Raw genomic sequence first — 19,316 nt, forward strand, 5'->3', positions numbered from 1 at the left:
GCAGAAACTGAGGTACACACCATAAGCCTCAAAGATTTTTAATGTGTGCCAGCACTAGCGTGAGCCACATTTCTCTGCCCTGACTGAGGGACCTCTCCTTGTTACTCAAATCAAGTACAGGTGTAGCAGTGTCCAAGATACCTCAAAATCAACTTTCCACTTCACACAGAAATCCTCTTGTGGGGGCTTGAAAGGGCTCAGCAGCAAATTTACATGTAAAATATTGCATATATGTGTGCACAAGTAAGTCAAGAGAACTGAATTTGCTATTTTAGCCCTTCTGCCATCTGCTTAGATTACTTTCCAAATAAAATACCTATCTAAATCCTATTTCTTCCTACTGTATTGGATTAAACATTAACTTTCCAGATATCCAAGTTTAAATTAACATACAGCTTACCATTCCAAGTTTAAATTAACATACAGCTTACCATCCCTCATGATTTTACATCTGTATCTTACTATGCACTGAGCAGACCACTTCATTGCTTTTGCTGCACTTCTAAAATGGTATGACCCTTCCCATTATAAAGATGCTTGAAAAGATTCCCAAGGAAATAAGAAAATGCTTTCTTATTTGCAGAGTCAGCAGCACTTAAGACAGTAAGTTATCAACAAGAAATAGCTGTCTATACACTCATGCTGTGAGCAGGACTGGTATAATATGCACCAAGCGTATTAATTGCATTCATCACTCTGTATACTTGGTTTGTGTTTTTATAAGCAAGTATTCCCCTGACCCAATCACAAGGCTGGCCTTATTTGGGATGCTTCAGTCCCTCCATTTGTTGCAGAGATGCAATCGCCAGGGAGGAAGACAAGTAATGTTAATTGAAAGAAAGGCTGGTATGACTTATCACTGATAAGATAACTTTTTTCAGAATAGAAGAAAACCCACCACAAAACCCTCATATCCAGATCATCATCAAACCATCAAGAGCACTCTTAGCACATGGTGTACTTCTCAACTCCACTTGCAATATAAAAAACATTTTGCATAAGCTGGAAAGATTTTTCTAAGCAACTTCTTCAGACAAGTTGCTGATAACTGATAGCTTAAGGAAGAAAGCCTTTTATTTTAAAATAGAAAACCTGGAACAAAGCCCCAGCTGCCACATGTACCTGAACTGCACTCTCTCCTATGGCTTGACGAATTTCCCTCAGAGTCTGGTAGTGTTCTAGCAGGTGATCACCACATATTATGTCCACCTGTGAAAGAACATAAACACCATCAAGTTCAACCTACCTTTGGACAAGTGAAACAGTATCTAAGCCCTTTAAAATACATCATAAGAATTCAATTCTAGCATGTTAGACAATACAGCCATCTTTACCTTTGTTGGACAAATGTATTTAGCATGCACAGCACTGTTGCACTGCCCTAATGCTTCCCACCCCATGACCCTGGCCTGGGGCTCACTTCTGGAACAGTTTTATTGTTTCATTTCCAGTTTGGTGCCTCTGCTGAAAAAAGTTCTCTAGTAAGAGCTGTGACAAATGTAATGTGAATTTAGACCATGTATTAAAATGATCCCAGAAACATCCGGAGTCATTCATTAGCTGCAAAAGAGGGCAAGTTGTGCTGCTGACAATGAGCCATTGATACCCTCATTCTTACCTTGAGTGAGAAAACATGTGAATAGGCCTGCTTCATATGACTGTTTGAAGAAGTGTTTTAATAGAAAAGAACAGCTCACTGTATGCCACTGTCAGCAACCACGTCCCACACTCCTCCTTCGAAGTGCAATCAATACCTCTGTGATGCAAGTGAAGGGCATACTCAGCAATTCTAAGCAATGTCCTCTAATGCAGCTAAACTATGCAATGAGGTCTGCAATTCCACAGGAGGCACTTTTGTTAAGCAACTGCCCACAAAACCAGTAATATATACATATATATATTTTTTTTAAGAACTAAAAATCCTAGTGAGGTATTTTGAATTCCTTACCTTGACTATTATGAAAAATAAGCCTTTTAATGAAATTACTATCAATTTACTTTGCGTAATGTAAATCCAGTCTCTAACATTCCAAATTAGAGCAGCTAACACAGCACTGTTTCTCTCTCAACTGCAGCTTGGTTACGTTTTGCTTATGAGCAATTTCTAGATACGGAAATGAGAGCTGTCATCTGTGACTTACAATGACAAAACCTCAAAGTTAAAGTTAAGAGCACTGACAATGAGCTGTCCCGCAGCTTTCTGCAAGGAAAACATCTAAGCTCTGCCACTGCTGCAGTGGGGGAGCATGCTGCAATGTCATTACGTATTCTCTTCCACAGCCACTTTCACTATAGGATGCGCTTTGTGCTTAAGCTGTTCAATTCTCCTGGATTTATGCTCTTTCGCATGCTGACCGACTCTCTCTCAGTCTACACGAAAAGATTTGGGAAGATTTATGTCTCATGCTGGCAGGCTGCGTTGTTCCGAGAATCAGGAACACAGGAATTCTACTCCATAGAGACTCAGAAAGGGCTAATTTACCTCACCATCTGTATAGTTTGAGAACGATGTAGAATACTCTGTTCATGTTAGGTTGAATCTTAGTGTGCAGAAGATATAAACTGCTCAGCATTACTTCTGCTTTCAGCTTCTAGGACGAAACCAGCAAATAAAAACTTATCTGGATGTAACATTAAATATTGATTAGCTATTGATCTGTATATACACACACGTGTATACATTTAACAACATTTGATGTATTTAACACAGAACCTGAAAGAAATATATTTATTTTTCCTTTTCGAAAGCTGGTTACAGTTATTTCTGCTGTTTCCCATGTATTCTAGCCTCTACAGTTATTACTGCAGGAAGACAGACATGTTTGCTTTGCTTTTCAGAGGTATATGAGTTTAATTACTTTTGCTTTATAGGCTTACTTTTATAATTTTTGTACCATTAAGGCACTGAAAACTCAACCCTGCTCCCACTGAAAATACATACGTAGATATTTTATATATTCTACAGAAACAGAAAATCTAATCTATTTGCCCAATATAGGATGCAAATGACACAGTGAGAACTGCTGACAATGTTTCAAAACAGAATCAGAATGCTTGTTTGAAAACATCCCACTCTGACCCTGCTGCTCCAGTTTCAAATGCTCATCATTAAAGATTCAGTGTCTTCTTATATATTGAGAAGAGTTTTTCACATTTAATGTGTTAGAGTGCTCTGAATACCAAATGTCCAATCAACTTGTTCCAGCACCAAAGCCTGAACTTCTGCCTGCTAATTTGATGCTAGGAGTCATTCTATAAAGAGAATAAAACATACAATAAAAAAAAAATCCCAGCTCAGCATGAAAATCAGTTGCAAAACGTGTCTCAGAGGAATCCTTGTGCCATATGGAATAATATATTCCACTGCAAAAGAAGCACCAGCAACACAAGTGCTATGAATTTACTGTAATTTCAACTGACTGGTAAAGATTGAAGCCAGCTAGTACTGATAGGCAGTGAGGCAGCAGTAAATATAGTTTGACCTTTTGCTGACAGGAAACATGAAGGTGTAGCTGATGAACAGACAGTATCTTAACAGCTCTGTTAAAATTCTTGTTAAAGCAGCCTTTCCATTATGCCATTTATGTTCTTTAGGTGGCATGTTTGCTATTAGAGCTATTTCTCTAAAAGCCATGATAACAGATAATTATAAATTAATACCCAGTAGGATGGAGATAAAAATGGAAAACATTCATGCAAGGGACATCCCACATAAGATTAATCCCAAGGAACAATTTGGCCCAGAAAGCAGTAGACCTCAATCAGTAGTTTCTATGCCAACCCATACTATCCAGGGAAGGATAAGGAAAAAACAAAGTTTTAGAGATTGACAGGAGTATTTGGGCTAGTTATACAAAAAGCTGACAAAGCTTTCCATTTCCTCTAGCTGCTATTTACTTTTCAAAGGTATCAGATACTTCTATTCCAGGGTCTAAGACTGGCATAAAGAAACTGCATCAGCAGCTACACTATGTGAGCACAGACTTTCTTTCAATCTTTCCCCAGGCTGCAGTTTACACACATCTGATTATGGAACATTTCTATTCCATAGGCTACATTAATATATTCAGACCAGCCGAACTGCAAGTCTTGCAGCAGTCTTTAACAGAGTGAATGGCAAGAAATACTGCTGCAGGATGACCTCAAAGGAAATAACACTTTAGAGAAAGCTTCTGATTGTCTCCCCACTCTTCAGCAGAATGCAAACTATACAGACGTGCATCGACATCAGATGTTGATGCCAAGTACCTAATGGATTCCAAGCAACATAGCCTGTATTTAACTCAAATTAAATGTTACCTACTTAGTTATTACTAGAAATTCCAGTTGCTCAAAAATTATTTTCACACATCCCCCATCAAATTCCAGCAATAATATTCAAGAGAGACCTTGTCATTAGAAATATAAACACATACAGAAAATCGATGCCCAAAGCATAGAGATCAAAACAAAGCACCAGAAACAGTAAACTACAGTCTGTCAGCTCAAATGGTAGATAAAAATAAACAAAGCCTTAACCTTTCAGATAAACTATGAAATTTGAATTGTAATCCATTTGCAAACTCAAATATGTAAGTCCAGAAATAATTTGAGGCCTCAGACTAGGAAAAAACATAGGCAGTGGCTCCAAAAGTGCTTTTTAGACTTATTTATACTGTCACATGAGTCAGATGGCTTATTTCACATTTTCATTAACCTCAATCCAACCCACTTATGCAGGTTAACGAAGAAGGACAAGTATTATCCAATATTCCACACAAATTAACTCAAAGAGGTCCAAGCAGAGTCAGTAGCCCAAAAGGACGAGTAACATACTTTCTACCACTTGGTGACTGAATCCGCTTTAGTAGGGACCCAGCAAAATGTTCTCAAATAATACTTTCACAGACTGTCAAACTAAGGTGATGCTCAGTAGGAACTGATCCCAGTCACAAAATAACCACACCTAGCATCCTTATTAGAAGTTTCAACAACGAAGCCAAGAATGCAACTGAAATACTGAGGACAGAATGGAGGAAAGACTCTGCGCCCTCCTACAGTCAAACATTTTCAAGCCCCAGGTAAGGCACAATTAAACATTGCAGCAGGAAGTTTTCTGGAGACGAATGCAGTGGATTTTAGCACAATAATGCCCAAAATGTGCATTTCTGAATTTCCTAGCTTCCCAAGGGAATCTAGTTCTTGGACTCTAATCCCAAGCTGAGCACACCAAACTCCTGACATTTTATATAAAAATTGATTCTTTTAGGTAACAAAGAACTGGAGAGAGATAGCAATCAGGATTCAAGAAGTAATATTAAGACCAAAAACTTGCTGTGCTTAGTATCTATTTCTTCTGTAACTTTGAGGAAGCCTACAGGAAATGAATCACTGCAGTCCTCACTCTTCCAAATTTCTACAGCAAACTAGAAAACCAACCATGCACCATCTACATTTATATTCTTTGCACATATGGTTTCCAACCTATTTCCCTAAATTCTTCTGCCTGTGCTAAATTATATTCAGGTTCTCCGTAGTTTTGTTTTACAGTTTCCATTTTACTAGTCATCCAAGGAATCTGAAGACAGACATGATTCATTAGGCTTATTAAATCTTCAGTGACATATCTGACATCTCTTTCACTTTCTGCATGTTTATCAACAAACCATCAACTTCAGTTCTGCATACTACAATGAGAAAGTGACAGCTCAGTACACACATACCTTTAATCTGAAATCCCCGTATGACAGAGAAATGGTCAATCAGGACAGGAAAAATACTTCCTGCTTCATTTCCCCAATTCCCTAATCTTTTAAAAATAAGCCTGAATATCTTCAAGAAATCAGTCATCATTTGTGGCATGAAAATCAACTTCAGGTTTCCAGTGACCAAAAAAAAATACTTGCTGATAAATAATGGGAGCAGATCACTTAAGGGAAGGGGGGGGGGAACCAGCAGCCAACAAATCTGACTGTAGAAGAAAGAAGATTTAACATTTCCCCCAGACAGGCAGGGCTTGCACAGAAGAGACCAAGAGAACAGAATTAGCCAATGATTGTGCCTTACTCCAGGATGGCAAACTGAATACTAGTCAGCTTTTGAGACACAGTAACATTTACCCATTAAGAGTGGATCATATCCTGTCTGGTGGCATCCAAGCAGAAAGTAACAAACAGGGGACAAAATTCTCAAGTTATCTTAGATGATCTCAAGATTGCAAAATCTGAAAGACATCCAACACAGAGGCCTAGTTTGATTTGTAAAGATGGGTAACTGCAGTTTCCATTACAGATGCTCAGTTTTCCTTAAAATTGAAATTCTGTTGTACTACTAAAGAAAACCCAAACAAAACAATTTCTTCCCCTCACATAAATGACTCAACGCAAGAAATTTCTCTAGCTTCATTTTTACACTACTTTTATTTGTTCAGAATATCAAGTCACCACCACCTGAAAGCTACAGAGACTCCCACTGAGAGGAAACCAGCAACTGAAAATACATTACTTCCTCAGAATGATGAATAATTTATATCTAATTTGCTTTGTTGCCACTGAAAAGGTAAGTGGCATAAATAAATCCTCATTATTAAGGCACACAGTCATGCTGCATTGTTTCAGACAGCTACTGCTGTATGAAAACACAGCCTTAACTCCATAGCCAGCACTTAACTTCCACCATTTGCCTATCCACACCAGTATCAGCTTGATTTACCAGTAGTTGACAGCTTCAAGAATCATTTACACATCATGGAACTCCTGCATTTGCTCAATTGAATGGTTGCTGAAATACACTGAAGAATTGAAAACTGGTTTTGACACACAATTCCCATCAAAATGGTTGATAAATATGAAATTAGATTCTTTTGTACCATATTCTGTTCCTTTGAATTCTTCTTTGGAGGCATGTACCTGCATTTGCATTCATACCTTTCATTTACATCCACCTTTCATTACATCCAGCCACAGAATCATTCTTTCTTAGCTATTGTTTGCTTCTTCAACATTCAGCTAAATTTTACTGTTATTCAGCTCCTACCTGTCTCTGCCTTTCATATCCTCCCACGCTCAACACTCTTCTGTCTATATACTCAGTTTTATCTTTGAAACAGCAGTATCTTCTGGTTTTGCATTTAACCTGCTGAAATCTTACATGGCACTTTAGAAACTCTAGGCAAATAATAAAGTATTACAATGAAAATTTAAATGTTGCGAATGAGTTGAGTTGTTCCTCGTGGATCACAACATTTCAAATGTTTCATGTTTTTTAATCTTTATTGTAGTACAAGAGCCTAACATTACTTTTAGACTCTAATGAACAAAGGAAATGTTCTTCTGTCTGAATGCAGGCATCTACACGGATCACAGTGAACTTGTAAACGCCACTACAAGTCACATACCTGACAAGTAGGGTCCAGATCCATTTTTCTTCTGAGGAATTTCTCCACATGTCCAATTGTTGCCTCTCCGGAAACACGCACAAACTTCTTTTCCAAAGGCTGCAAAGAATAAACATAAGATTTTAGGGTAACATACATTTTCAGCCATCATCCCTTGAAAATCCCAAACCCAAGTGAAAGCCCAATAACAGAGGGAGACAGCTTAAATTTTTGGATCTTTCTCTGACCTACTTCCAGATTACCTCATATGGAAAGAACTAAATATGTATTAAGACTCCAGGGTCAAACTTCCTGCTGTTTAAAACAACATTTAAAAATAACCACCTACTGACTTCAGTCCTATTTCACTATTGACGTACCAGACAATGATACTTCCTATTAATTCTGCATAGAAATCAGTATTACACAGCATTTTAAGAACTTCTCCCCCACAAGTATTTACTCATCAGAAGCACATGAACTGCTTCCTAAAGTTTCCTTTTTTCCCCACATTAGGCTTGTGCGCCAAACACAATTCAGATAATTAAACCAAGTTATCTTATAACACAAGGAGCTTAAGTCCTTCAGCATTCTAGAAGTATCACGGCTTGGGCTGGAATTAATTTAATAATCCATGAAATTCCAGAATCAACTAAAATGTACTACTACGCAGAACACAAGGGCAAGAGTCTGAAATCTTTTTGTATCATTTCTAAATACTTTCACAGCAAGAACTGCAACGACAAGACATTGTTATGCCAGCCTCAAAAATGTTAATGTATCTCTCTTCTATGGATAAAAATTTAAGCAGCTGACTGGCGACATGAGCAGCTGAGCAAAGAGGCACAGAGGCAGCACAGATGACTGCATTTGGTGTGATAAATGGATTACTTCTTGTGTCAACTAACTGGAGTTTTATGTTGACTTCTGAACAGCTGTGATTTACCATCATGGTTCATCATATCCTTTCAGTTTGAAAGAAGGGTCATAAGGTCATGGACTACCCTTGAATCCAATCATGAATTTAAATACGTACCCATGATAACTGTGGTTTCGGAACAATAGTTTGATTTATTCATGTACAAGAGCTAGAAATGAGTCAGTCCTGATCTAGGGAACCAATCTGCTGCAAGCTCAATGATGCTGAATTTATACTTGCTGCATATATAAATCACAGTTTATGGCCACAGACCTCATAATCTGTTTTCTCCTCACCATCCCCACTTAAAAACACCCAACCAATCAAAAATATTCCTGCTAACTCTACCAGTTAGGTATCTCTTAGATTCTATTTTTCTGTGCCTTTCTGTCTTTTGAATCCTACAATTCCAATACAATAAAAGATGAAATGCAACATATACTGAATAATTTTAAATTGCATCTCCTCCTTGCCCTTGAATAGTCTTGTTTTCTAAATGTTTAGTCAAAATAGTGGCATGACACACCCTGAGCATCTCTAACTACAGCATATGAAATCGTGAAGGCAGTAAACAATGTGCAGTTCCTCTATGAACTTGTACGGAAACAGCTTAGCAAGAAGAGCTGTATTGGAAGAAGAGCCATATTCTTTAGCAAGGATCAGGAATGCTATTTCTTGTTTAGCACAACAGCCACTGTTCAGACAACAAACTTTGCTAGTGAAGGGATGAAGAATAAGCTTTCTGCTGGCTAAGGCAGAGTGCAGTCAAGACAATCTGTATATTTTTTGTTATACGTTTAAGTGCATAACAATTTATTATACTTCAGGCTATGCTTCCTCTGAATAACCTGTGAAAGCTTTCCACTATGATTAGAGAGTCTTCTTCAAAACCCAGTATTTTAGACAGTGGCTACACCTTTTTTCAGGATTCCAATAAAAGGCACCGTAGCACACCTTTTGGAGAGATATGCAATAATAACAAGCTAAAATCATCTCAGTGAAATTTCATTGTCACTTTCATTTTCCCACCAAAACTTCAATTATGTAACCTCAGAAGCATTTTCTTCCTATTCTGTGATGCTATATAATACTAGGTTTGAAAGTACACTGTAATCCAAAGTTGATTATTACGATGATGATGAAAGTTCAGACTGCACTCAGTGCAAAAAAGCCCACACTAAATTAAACACATACAGGTTATACATATTTCTGAAGTGAATCATAAGAGAAAAATTCAAATAGCGTCTGTACCTTAAAATTTCCTGTGCCTTCATTAGCTCTGAAAAACAAGAGAAGAGTAAACCCAGTCAATATTGCTAAGGTTCACAGTTTTTAATACCCCAGTGCTCTTATTATAATAGTGACTTCCTAATTTAGTAGCCTGGCCTATCAAGCTTACTTCCTGAATCAGGCTCTTCCTCTCATTAATCTCTAATTCATGAAATAATATATGAATTTATATATGTATCTTTTTCTTCTACCCTTGACTCGGTACTCCATTTTTCTTGTAAATTCAGCTATTTATGACTTTCAGGTTCGTCTACAGGAAATGGAAAAAAACCCCAAACACACAGCCTAAAGCCATTTTCAAACACAACATAACATTTTTCTTCACCTGACTAGGTTGTAATATTAATGCTGCTTAAACATCCATACTTCATCATCCTTGATATTGGGAACTTCAACAGACAGTACCTAAGAAGTTGCTGCCAGAACATGCCCAACCACCAAAGAAGCTTCCTGGGCCAGCTGTTGGCTTTCTAGACTATTTATATCACAGGATTAACACTAACACTATCTAGGAACTCAGGAAAACAGCAGCTGTTTCTCTGGAAGGTGAAATACACACAAAGGTGGCAAATGACCAAATTCCCAGCTGGCTTTAACAGAGGTTGATTTGCACAGTCTGAGCATGTGATCTAGTATTGATCATCTATACTCCACACCTCCCACCTTGTAGCGCAACATGTACATGTCTCAATCAATTAAAACCAATTCATGATATTTCACTATCCTTGCATTGCATTAGCAAGAATGTATATACGAGAGAGGGAAAAAAATGCAGGATTTCATTGTGCTGGAGAGGGCAAAAATCAAACATCACTATAAATCACCTATACTTCTACTGACCATTTGATACAGCAAACAAATGTATTTGCAATGTTTGTGCAGATCACACATTAGCATGGCACTTCAAGTTACTGTAATCGAGTATCTCTACCTCTGAATATGTATCAGAGTTAAGTAAAACTATCATCAAATTCTGCCACTGAAATGAAAATTAAAGTTACTAAGAAACAAACACAGAAAAGCTTTTCCACTACAGCAGTGGAAATTTTCTTTGATACAGTTCCACAGCCACAGGTGACTAGATTATATACTCTAGTCACAATGTAGTCTCAGAATTTCAAAGTAGCAATATCTGCTGGCTGATCACACCCATTCCAAGTTTTCTTTATTTAAAATGCTTTCTTAATCTCTCATCACCAAAATAAACCCTTTGATTTTGACCACTGAAAAGGAGAAGATTAACCTTTAAACATGCAAAGTATAAAAGATGATCAAAGGTTAAAAAAGTCACTAAAATAAAATACAAAGTAGATGCTGTTAAAGCATCATCTTTCTCTTTTTTTTTGTTAGATACATTCTGTGCTTCCCTCATACAAGTAACAAAACCACAGTGGACAGTTTCAGGTAGTATAGGTGGTATTTGCACAATAGTACCTGCTTTATCGCCAACACTGGAATGGAAGCTTGAAATGAAACTACCAGGAAAACAAATACAAGAACGCAGATTCAAAAATCATCTTGTTGATTTGACAGACAGGCAGATAAATGTTTACTAGTTTTGAGGTCTATTTCTTTGGATAATTAAAAACAAACCACATACTTGCCAAAAATCACAGGAGAGGGAAGTAACCAGAAGCATTCACAGTGGAGACCTAAACCAAAGTACTTTCACTACAGTGAGTTCAAACTGTATCTAATCCTGCAGTCAAGACAACCTAAGTGTTCCAGCCTGAAAGGGACATCCCTGGAACTAGTATCTGATTCCTGTTTTCTTAAAGTCATTTTGCAGTGACATGATCATTGAGAAAGAGGCAGGGCTGCTGGTACAAAGTGTGCTCCCTCTGCCACCTGCTGGGCCAGCACAGCAGTGGCTGGCACCCACCACGGGTCTCAGCATGGGCATCCTTCAAACTCTGTCTAGATGGCAACGCCATGAGATACAGTCACAGCCAAGGCAATAAAACAACAGCATATAAGTTCCTAACCCAACATACATGTAGGGTAGATGGCATTCGATTTATCTTTCCTGCCGAGATTTTAGACAAAGCATTTAACCTTATGTCTGTATATAACAATTTCATCACATTTTACCCAATGGGGTAAAAAGCATGCCCGAGCACTGGGACCCCATACTAATTATATCATGTGTTACATACCACATTCATTAAAGGGAAAAAAAGCCTTTATAAGTACAACTAAAAGCTATATTTAAGTGTACAATACACAACTGAACATGCTGAACAGCTACATAATGTCTTTGCTTTCCTCTCCAAGAGCCATATTCAACACATGGTTCTTGGCTTTACTTGTGACACTCCTGCTCTTAATGCAAAAGCATTCATTTCCTCAGTCTCATCTCTTCAACACATGAATGTATTTCCATATCATCCTACTCAGCAGAATGGCAGTATAATACCTTGTTTAAAAAGAGGAACCTGAGACACTGTTGAAAGGTAACCAAGAACCGCAAGTGCCAAATTTGGGACATCCAAGATTGGATTTGTCTGCAGAACACTTGATACTATGGTTTTAGTCATAACTCCTACTGCTTTCAGCTGTGCTTGTGAGGATTCAGCACTTCTGCAAGTCAGGCATAAAGAAAACGAACACTGAAATTAAGTCAGATATGTGAATTCACAAGGATATTATTCTGTAACACAGTCAGGCATCGTCCCCTAGAGGTTTAGCTCTAAGACCTTCTCTTTTCTTCCTGCAGTCCCACTCCTCATCTATTTAAAGACACAGAGAAGCCATGTGATGGACAACAGAAAAATAAAGCCAATAGAACAACAAAACCACACACCACCACCTACCAGACCAAAATTTAGCCACGAAGGAAATATGTTCTGCACTCTGAATAAAATGAGACACAGGGGAGACACTGGACGTAACATAAAAAGACTAGGACATTATGTCTACAAAGAATGAGGTTGAATTTCTGAGGGCTTAATTTTACATCATTTATATAAGTTTCCTATGATCGAACTCTGAACAGTTCAAAGTCAGACCAGAAGTAGGCACAATCTGGGTAGAGGGGGTAAGAGCTGCATGGCAGTCAAGCTGCTTCCCCCCTGCAACTGAGGTTCTACATTGTATGATGCTAGCAGAGTAGTTACAGCTTTCAATCCTTTCTCAATTACCCTCTCTCATGTAACATAACCTCTAACATATAAATCTGCAAATGGACAAAGCAATACAATTTCTCCTTCTTGTGTTCCTGAAAACAACTCAAGTGTTTGGGCTAAATTTCCCCCTGACATCCTATGGCTAAAGGTAACTCACCATACAAAAGCTTCAGCAAAATTCATTGAAGTTTGAGAAACTGCCAGGCAAACTTAACAGTAGACCACGTTATTAGCCCCACCTATAACGTATAGAGGAACGCTACTTTTGCTGCCCAGGTTGCAGATGTAGTCCCAGAGTTACATGAGCAAATCCCAGCATAGCCAGCATTAATGGTACTTACCCCTACAGGAATTAAGGCAATAAAGAGACACTATTTCATCAGCTTACTGAATGGTTTAAAATGAAATAAACACATGTAAATTTTAAAACTACACTTTTTAGGAAACTATTTTCACAGGAACACATACCTTACAAATTTAAATATGTTCGACATCTAGCTATGCATACTTGGCTGTCACTACTATAAGTTGAAAACAGCTTCCCATTGCTACTTGAGATGGAAAAGAAACACACATTCAATGAAAACTAAGAGCTAGTTAATGGTCCAACACACACCACCAGCACCCTCACTTCAGCTGCTTACTCTTACATTTGCCCACAACTCACCCAATGAACTCCAGCAGTATGGAGATGTCAAGCTCTGGTGGGATCCGGAACACAGAGCCCAGGACTTTTCGAGGTCTTCCTCTGCTCACTGGAACTGGCTGTGGGACAGCTAAAATATTCAAACAGCCAAAATGCAAACACAGCTTGAAATAAAAGCAGCTTAAGATGCTCACATGTGCCAAGCAAAACAGATGAACTCATAAGGAAAAAGAGCCCATGTAATTAATCCTTTTTTTTTAAATTACTAAATCAGCTCTTTATACACTTCGTGCTGTGTATCTGAACCAGCATTTTATTAGCTTTCAGTGTGGCACTCCTCCAAAGAGCTGTTTATTTGATAGTAAGACAAAAAAATAATTAGAATAATCCCTCATCTGTCCACAGACTTTGAAGTTCTTATTTTTATTCCTTTATAACATCTATAGTTTATTAAGGGCCATAAAATAAAATTAACACACGTGATCTATATTTCCTGGTTATAGGCAAAATACAATGTTTAAAAAAACCACCACAAGCCAACCACAATCTGGGTTCAAGTACTGCCAGTTCCATCTATTTTGTAATCTGAGAACTGTGACAAGGTACAGTAATCAGACTACCAAGAAACCCCTATTTCCAATACTACGTATCTTCTTTAGTTGCGAGCTAGTATTTCAAGGAAAGCCCAAGAATAAATGGCATATTTAATATTTCCTTAACAGTGTCCTCTAAAGTGATTACAGCTCACCTGGTTTGGGCACTTCTAATCCTCTTTCTTTGTAGAAGTCATGCATTTGTTTTTTCTCCCCTGAAAAAAAATAAATATAACATAATACGGAACAGATTGAAATGTTATTTCAGATGCTGAGAATATCCAAATAGTTTCCAGTGGTCAGAGCAGAAAAAACTTTCAAGTTCCTACAGACCTTTACAATCACTAGTATTCCATATGAGGCTGGGACACTTAAGATACCCAGACTAAGAGTTTGTTAGTAAAAACTGGGAAGAAATCAGAGAAACTGGTGATAAATCATACTGAAATAGCTGCAAAAACTAGTATCCTTCTGGCTGTCATGACACTATTTTTATATCATCTTTAGTCTATATATATCCACTAGATGTGTATATTTCATTCAGTCCACCCAAGTGGACTGTGCAGATTCATTTGCTCCCAAAGTTCAAGGTAAATGACATGAGACCATGAGCACATCTAAAAATTAGAAAAATAAATGTGGCAGTGAGGAACAAATAAAAGCATTTGAGGGAGTCAGTCTTAGCAACTTTTTTTCAACTGAGTCAAGTGAACTTATTAGATGGAATGATATTTTCTGTACTTATACAAAAACACGACACATGACAAATATTATCTGGATGTTTATCTGGATATGGTGTTTGATATGAAACCTGTGTTTCATAGGATACATACCACTATCCAGAATAGCACGCAGAAACCAGAAAGATGCCAGTTGTCACAGCTAATTGATAAAGATTTATAACCAAGCATTACAAAGCTATTTTAAAGAGTCCAGAGTAGAAATAGGGCTTTGAATTAATCTGTTTTCTGTTCAGTCTTCTAAATCTCTAGATGGCAATAAAAAAGGAAGATACTTACTTTCCTCCAAATTGACGACTAATTTATAAACTATGTCTTGCAGTTGCCGGTCCAGCCTATTAAAGGGAAAAAAATGAAAGTGTCTTTGGTGCAATACAGAATGGCTTTCATTAAATGGTAACAGAGATGCCAAACACACCGTTGAAATGTAACACCCAAAGAGAAGGGCAACAGAGCAACAACTCTATATCTGTCTATATTCATGTCCTGGCAGCAGAGCTCCAACAGAAGCCATGTAAAGTTAAAAGCATCAGCCTTCCAAGAATTCATGTACAGTTTGAGAAACTAAAACCTCTACTTTCAGAGTTAGTAAGTATACTATGCCAACAAAACTTTGTTTAAAAGTAAATCAAAGCACACAGTTAAGATCCCCTATCACCTGGAGCACTGAGCAAATGCATAAAAATACCTGGGGAGTGGGAACAAATCCTAGAAAGGGATACAAACTAGATAAAACAAATTGAGCATTTTATCCTCACTGTTGAGGTTAAACTTATACAAACAAAAACCACAATGTGTTTCTTGTAACTCTTCCTTCATTTGAAATAGGAAAGCACTACAAGTCTGTAAAACAAAACAATTAAAAGCAAGCACCCCAACTTGAAAAACACAAACTACCCCAAAACTATAAAAATGGCATGAACTTATTACCTGATATTATAAAGAGGTTGCGTCTGATGTACAACGATATTGCATTTTGGACATCTGTTGCTATAGTAGAAGTGTCTCACTATGCAGCTTTTACAAACTGTAAAGAAAAGAAACCCCACAGAAGTTACACATCATTCACAGTACCATCTGTTTAAGCAAGAGGAGCAATTACACCCAGACCTCTCAAAGTTTGTCAGAGACAAAACTAAGCAATTTGTTCAACTCAGGCAAACAGGAGCTCTCTGCTGTTTTCATTGTACATGTACTTGAAAATTTTGGAAGGAAAGCTACTAAGTGGAAATACCTAGAATAAATAACCTACTATCAATTCAGCTCCATATCAGCCTGAACACATCAAACCTTTCTGTAACATTTACCGGGAAACTTCTGAGAGACCACCACAGTTGTACTTGCAACATTATGCTGTCCTTACCGACACTTGTGCATTTTCCAAAATTACAAACTGTGCTGAATGTTACATGGTATATATCAAACTCGTAAACAGTGGCCCATGAAAGGGGAGGTTGGGGGCAGAAAGGCGAGTTCTTCCTCTATTAGTGGCTGGAAGGACTAGGAAGCTGTGATTCTTGGATTCAGGTAGGAGCATGGGAGTGGCTGAAAGTGCCAACTTCACAGAAAGTTTTATTAGCTATGAGAAAAAATAGTGGTGTTAGCAATGGGAAAACTGTTAACACAAGGATTGAGGGAAAAATGACACAAGCTGACTGAAACCTGTTTTTCATTATCCAAATATTTCTATTCATCAGATTATAGACTAATTGTTCCATGGGTGCATATAACCTTTCTGTGTCTGAACTGGTACTTCCACACAGCTGCTTACTGAGTTTTGTGAATTTACACACTCATATCAACAACAGTTTAGAAACTCTCTAGTACATTGTGAGCAGAGCCACTCAACATTTTCTCAGTTATATACTCAAATTCCTGGAGCCTACTTAAAACCAAATAGTTAAGAAAAAAAAAACAAAAAAAACCCAGTAGCTCTATTTTTGTTTTATTTGGGCTGTATCTTTCCCTACATCATCTTCCCTCTTAACCTGGGAAACTAAGCTGACTCCATGATTGACCAATTGCATGATTTTCTGATGCTTAAAACATCCACAAATATATTTTCCTTAAGAAACTGAACAAACACAACACACATCACTACAAACAGAGAATTATCTTTGTGAAGCCAGAACATCTCAACAGCTGCTTTTTGTTTGAATTTGTAACTAAACTCTCAGAATGAAAACACTCATACTTACAGGTGTGCAGACATTCTGTAATGGTTGTAGCATCAATAAAGTAACCTTTGCAGATGGAACACAGGATGTAAGGGGTCAACTCTGCGAGGTTTATCATACGCTACAAAGACATTTTGTAAGAGTTTCAATACACATGCTAAGCCATGAAATTTCCACAGCCTTAAACCAGGCAAAAAATCCACATCAACACGCTACAGAAATGGGTTTTCCTAAGACGTCAATCAATCCTCATACAAAGCTCTTTTCTGAAGACTTTCGTCTAGTTTTCTGAATTGACATTTCCTGTGAATGGCAATCCAATGTGCTTCATGAATCATATTTGAAAAGCAAACCATAAATAATCCCTTTGGGAAAAGTTCTTTTGGATAAACTGTTTAACAGAATATCAAATAATCTGCAAGCTTGACGTGGATACTGGTAGCACATAGTATCATATTTTCATGTTGGAAGTCCACTTTCTCAAAAAAGAACAGATTTATTCTATAGTAATGATCTGAGATCTGTCTGAACAAGGTAACGTGTTAGATTTTTATATTGTTTCCTCTTCTCAAAGCCAGACTCAAGGGCTTTCTTTCCCTCAGTGACACCATTCACTTTGTCCACATGCCACTGCTTCATAGAATCATAAATCAACTAGGTTGGAAAAGACCTTTAAGATCAAGTCCAACCTTCACCCCACGACTGCCAAGTCCACCACTAAACCATGTTACTAAGGGCCTCATCTACTCTTTTAGAAGTGTTTTTTAATACTTCCAGAGACAGTGATTCCACCACTTCCCTGGGCAGCCTGTTCCAATGCCTGATCACCCTTTTGGTGAAGAAATTTTTCCTAATATCCAATATAAACCTCCCCTGGTGCAGCTTGAGGCCATTACCTCTTGTCTTATCTCTTGTTACTCCCACCTCACTACAACCTCCTTTCAGGCAGTTGTAAAGCAATAAAGTCCACCCTGACCCTTCTCCAGACTAAACACTCCCAGTTCCTTCAGCCGCTCCTAAGACTTATTCTCCAGACCTTCACCAGCCTTGTTGCCCTTCTCTGAACATTCCCTCTACCACCCTCTCAGCTGCACCAAGAGTTTGTAAGTGCTTCATTTAAATAAGACAGATAAAATTAACTCCGGTAATAATAAATAATAAAAAGCCTACTACCACACGGATTGCGTTGCCTAGGCAGGGGTCCAGATTCGCAGCTACAACTTTCTAAAACACCAAAGTTGACGTCCAAAGTAGAGGACCCGGCTGACAACCGCGGGCTGCTGCACACGCGGGGCATCGCTGCAGACACAGCGCTTCGCACCCAGCAGCATCCCCACCGCGGGGCGGGCTGCCCGCCCGGCCGCCTCGTGCCCTCCTCACACTCACACTCCCGCCCTCACCGCCCTGCCCTGCCCTGCCCTGCTCCGCTCCGGTCGGGGCCGCTCCGGTCGGGGCCGCTCCGGTACCCCCCCCAAGTCCCCGCCGTGCCGCCATTGTGGCGGTAAGGGAGGCAGCGCACGAAACGCCCCCCCCACGCCACACGCGCCCACCGACGGCGCGGGGCACGCCGGGAGCGAGGCCTGGCGAGCCACAGAGCCGTTCCGCGGGTGGCGGCCGGTGCGTTCACCCCGTTTTTTACCTCACGGTCGTCGTCCGAGTCGAGGTCCCCGTCGTCCGTCCCGAACCGAGCCCCGGGGTCCCCCTCGAGCTCTTCTTCCTCCATCTCCTCTTCCTCGTCGTCTTCGTCGTCGTCCTCATCGCCGCTGGACTCCGAGCGGCTCCGCTCGAACTCGAAGGGGACGGGGCGCGCCCCCGAACAGCTGGGAGCCCCTTCCATCTCCTGATCCTCATCGGCCTGGCCCGCGCCTGCTCCATCCCCGCCCGACAGCCCCGAGACCACGGAGCCGACGTCCACCTCCATGTCCACGGCTCGGGGTGGGGGGCGGGGACCGGGGCAGACGCGGGACCGTCTGCCGGCCGCCGGCGGGGGACAGCAGAGCGCCCGCTCCTCCACCACGGACCCCCTGCGGCGCGTGCGCGGCGCCGGCGCGGAGCACGCCGGGAACTGTAGTTGGAGCGGGCACAGGCCAGCGCCACTGCGCATGCGCCGAGGCATGTAGTTTTTACAGCCTCGAGCTTCCTTTTCTTGTTTTTTTGGTTTTTTTACACTCTTTGGCTAAGAATTAAGCGAATCGCTAATGAAGCACAGCCAAGTGCTTAATTTGTCACAAAAGCGCGTCAATCCCGAGATACCAGCTCCAGTAAAAACGAGGTTTTTATTCTGTAACATCAACGAATCCGTATTTCCCAAAAGCGAATAAAAGCAGCAATATTAGAAACACCTGGAAAACCAACCGACCCAGCCGTAATTAGTTTAATTCTGAGCAAGTCCCGTAAGCGCACAGTCCTCCTTGGTCCTTCCCAAGGAGGGCACAGGTAGCGGCTTACGCCAAATCAGCCAATTTCTGAACG

At 39.6% G+C, this 19,316-nt stretch overlaps 1 protein-coding gene across 13 annotated transcripts in view; it reads right to left on the reverse strand.

The window, feature by feature from the left end:
• PCGF6 (polycomb group ring finger 6) overlaps window positions 1-18,963 on the reverse strand; it is a 30,747-nt gene extending 11,784 nt beyond the window's left edge. For 4 of the 13 annotated variants that reach the window (XR_003991641.1, XR_003991640.1, XR_003991639.1 and 1 more), the window contains exons 1-9: window positions 18,484-18,963; window positions 16,866-16,965; window positions 15,598-15,694; window positions 14,947-15,002; window positions 14,083-14,142; window positions 13,356-13,464; window positions 9,525-9,552; window positions 7,376-7,474; window positions 1,123-1,209 (exon numbers count right to left, since the gene is read on the reverse strand). Coding sequence is in view for 8 of the 13 variants with exons in the window: in XM_030487948.1 (XP_030343808.1) it covers window positions 1,123-1,209; window positions 7,376-7,474; window positions 9,525-9,552; window positions 13,356-13,464; window positions 14,083-14,142; window positions 14,947-15,002; window positions 15,598-15,694; window positions 16,866-16,965; window positions 18,484-18,960 (1,113 nt within the window). In the remaining 5 variants the exon portion in view is untranslated. Of the gene's footprint in view, window positions 1-428; window positions 870-1,121; window positions 1,210-2,482; window positions 2,592-6,175; window positions 6,310-6,405; window positions 7,144-7,373; window positions 7,475-9,524; window positions 9,553-13,355; window positions 13,465-14,082; window positions 14,143-14,946; window positions 15,003-15,597; window positions 15,695-16,865; window positions 16,966-18,483 lie in introns of those variants that run through there. The other 9 variants (XR_003991642.1, XM_030487947.1, XM_030487954.1 and 6 more) reach the window with 9 other exon arrangements.
• Window positions 18,964-19,316: the final 353 nt, after the last annotated feature.

Source organism: Strigops habroptila, chromosome 5, assembly GCF_004027225.2.
Source record: "Strigops habroptila isolate Jane chromosome 5, bStrHab1.2.pri, whole genome shotgun sequence".
Taxonomy (NCBI): Eukaryota; Metazoa; Chordata; class Aves; order Psittaciformes; family Psittacidae; genus Strigops; species Strigops habroptila.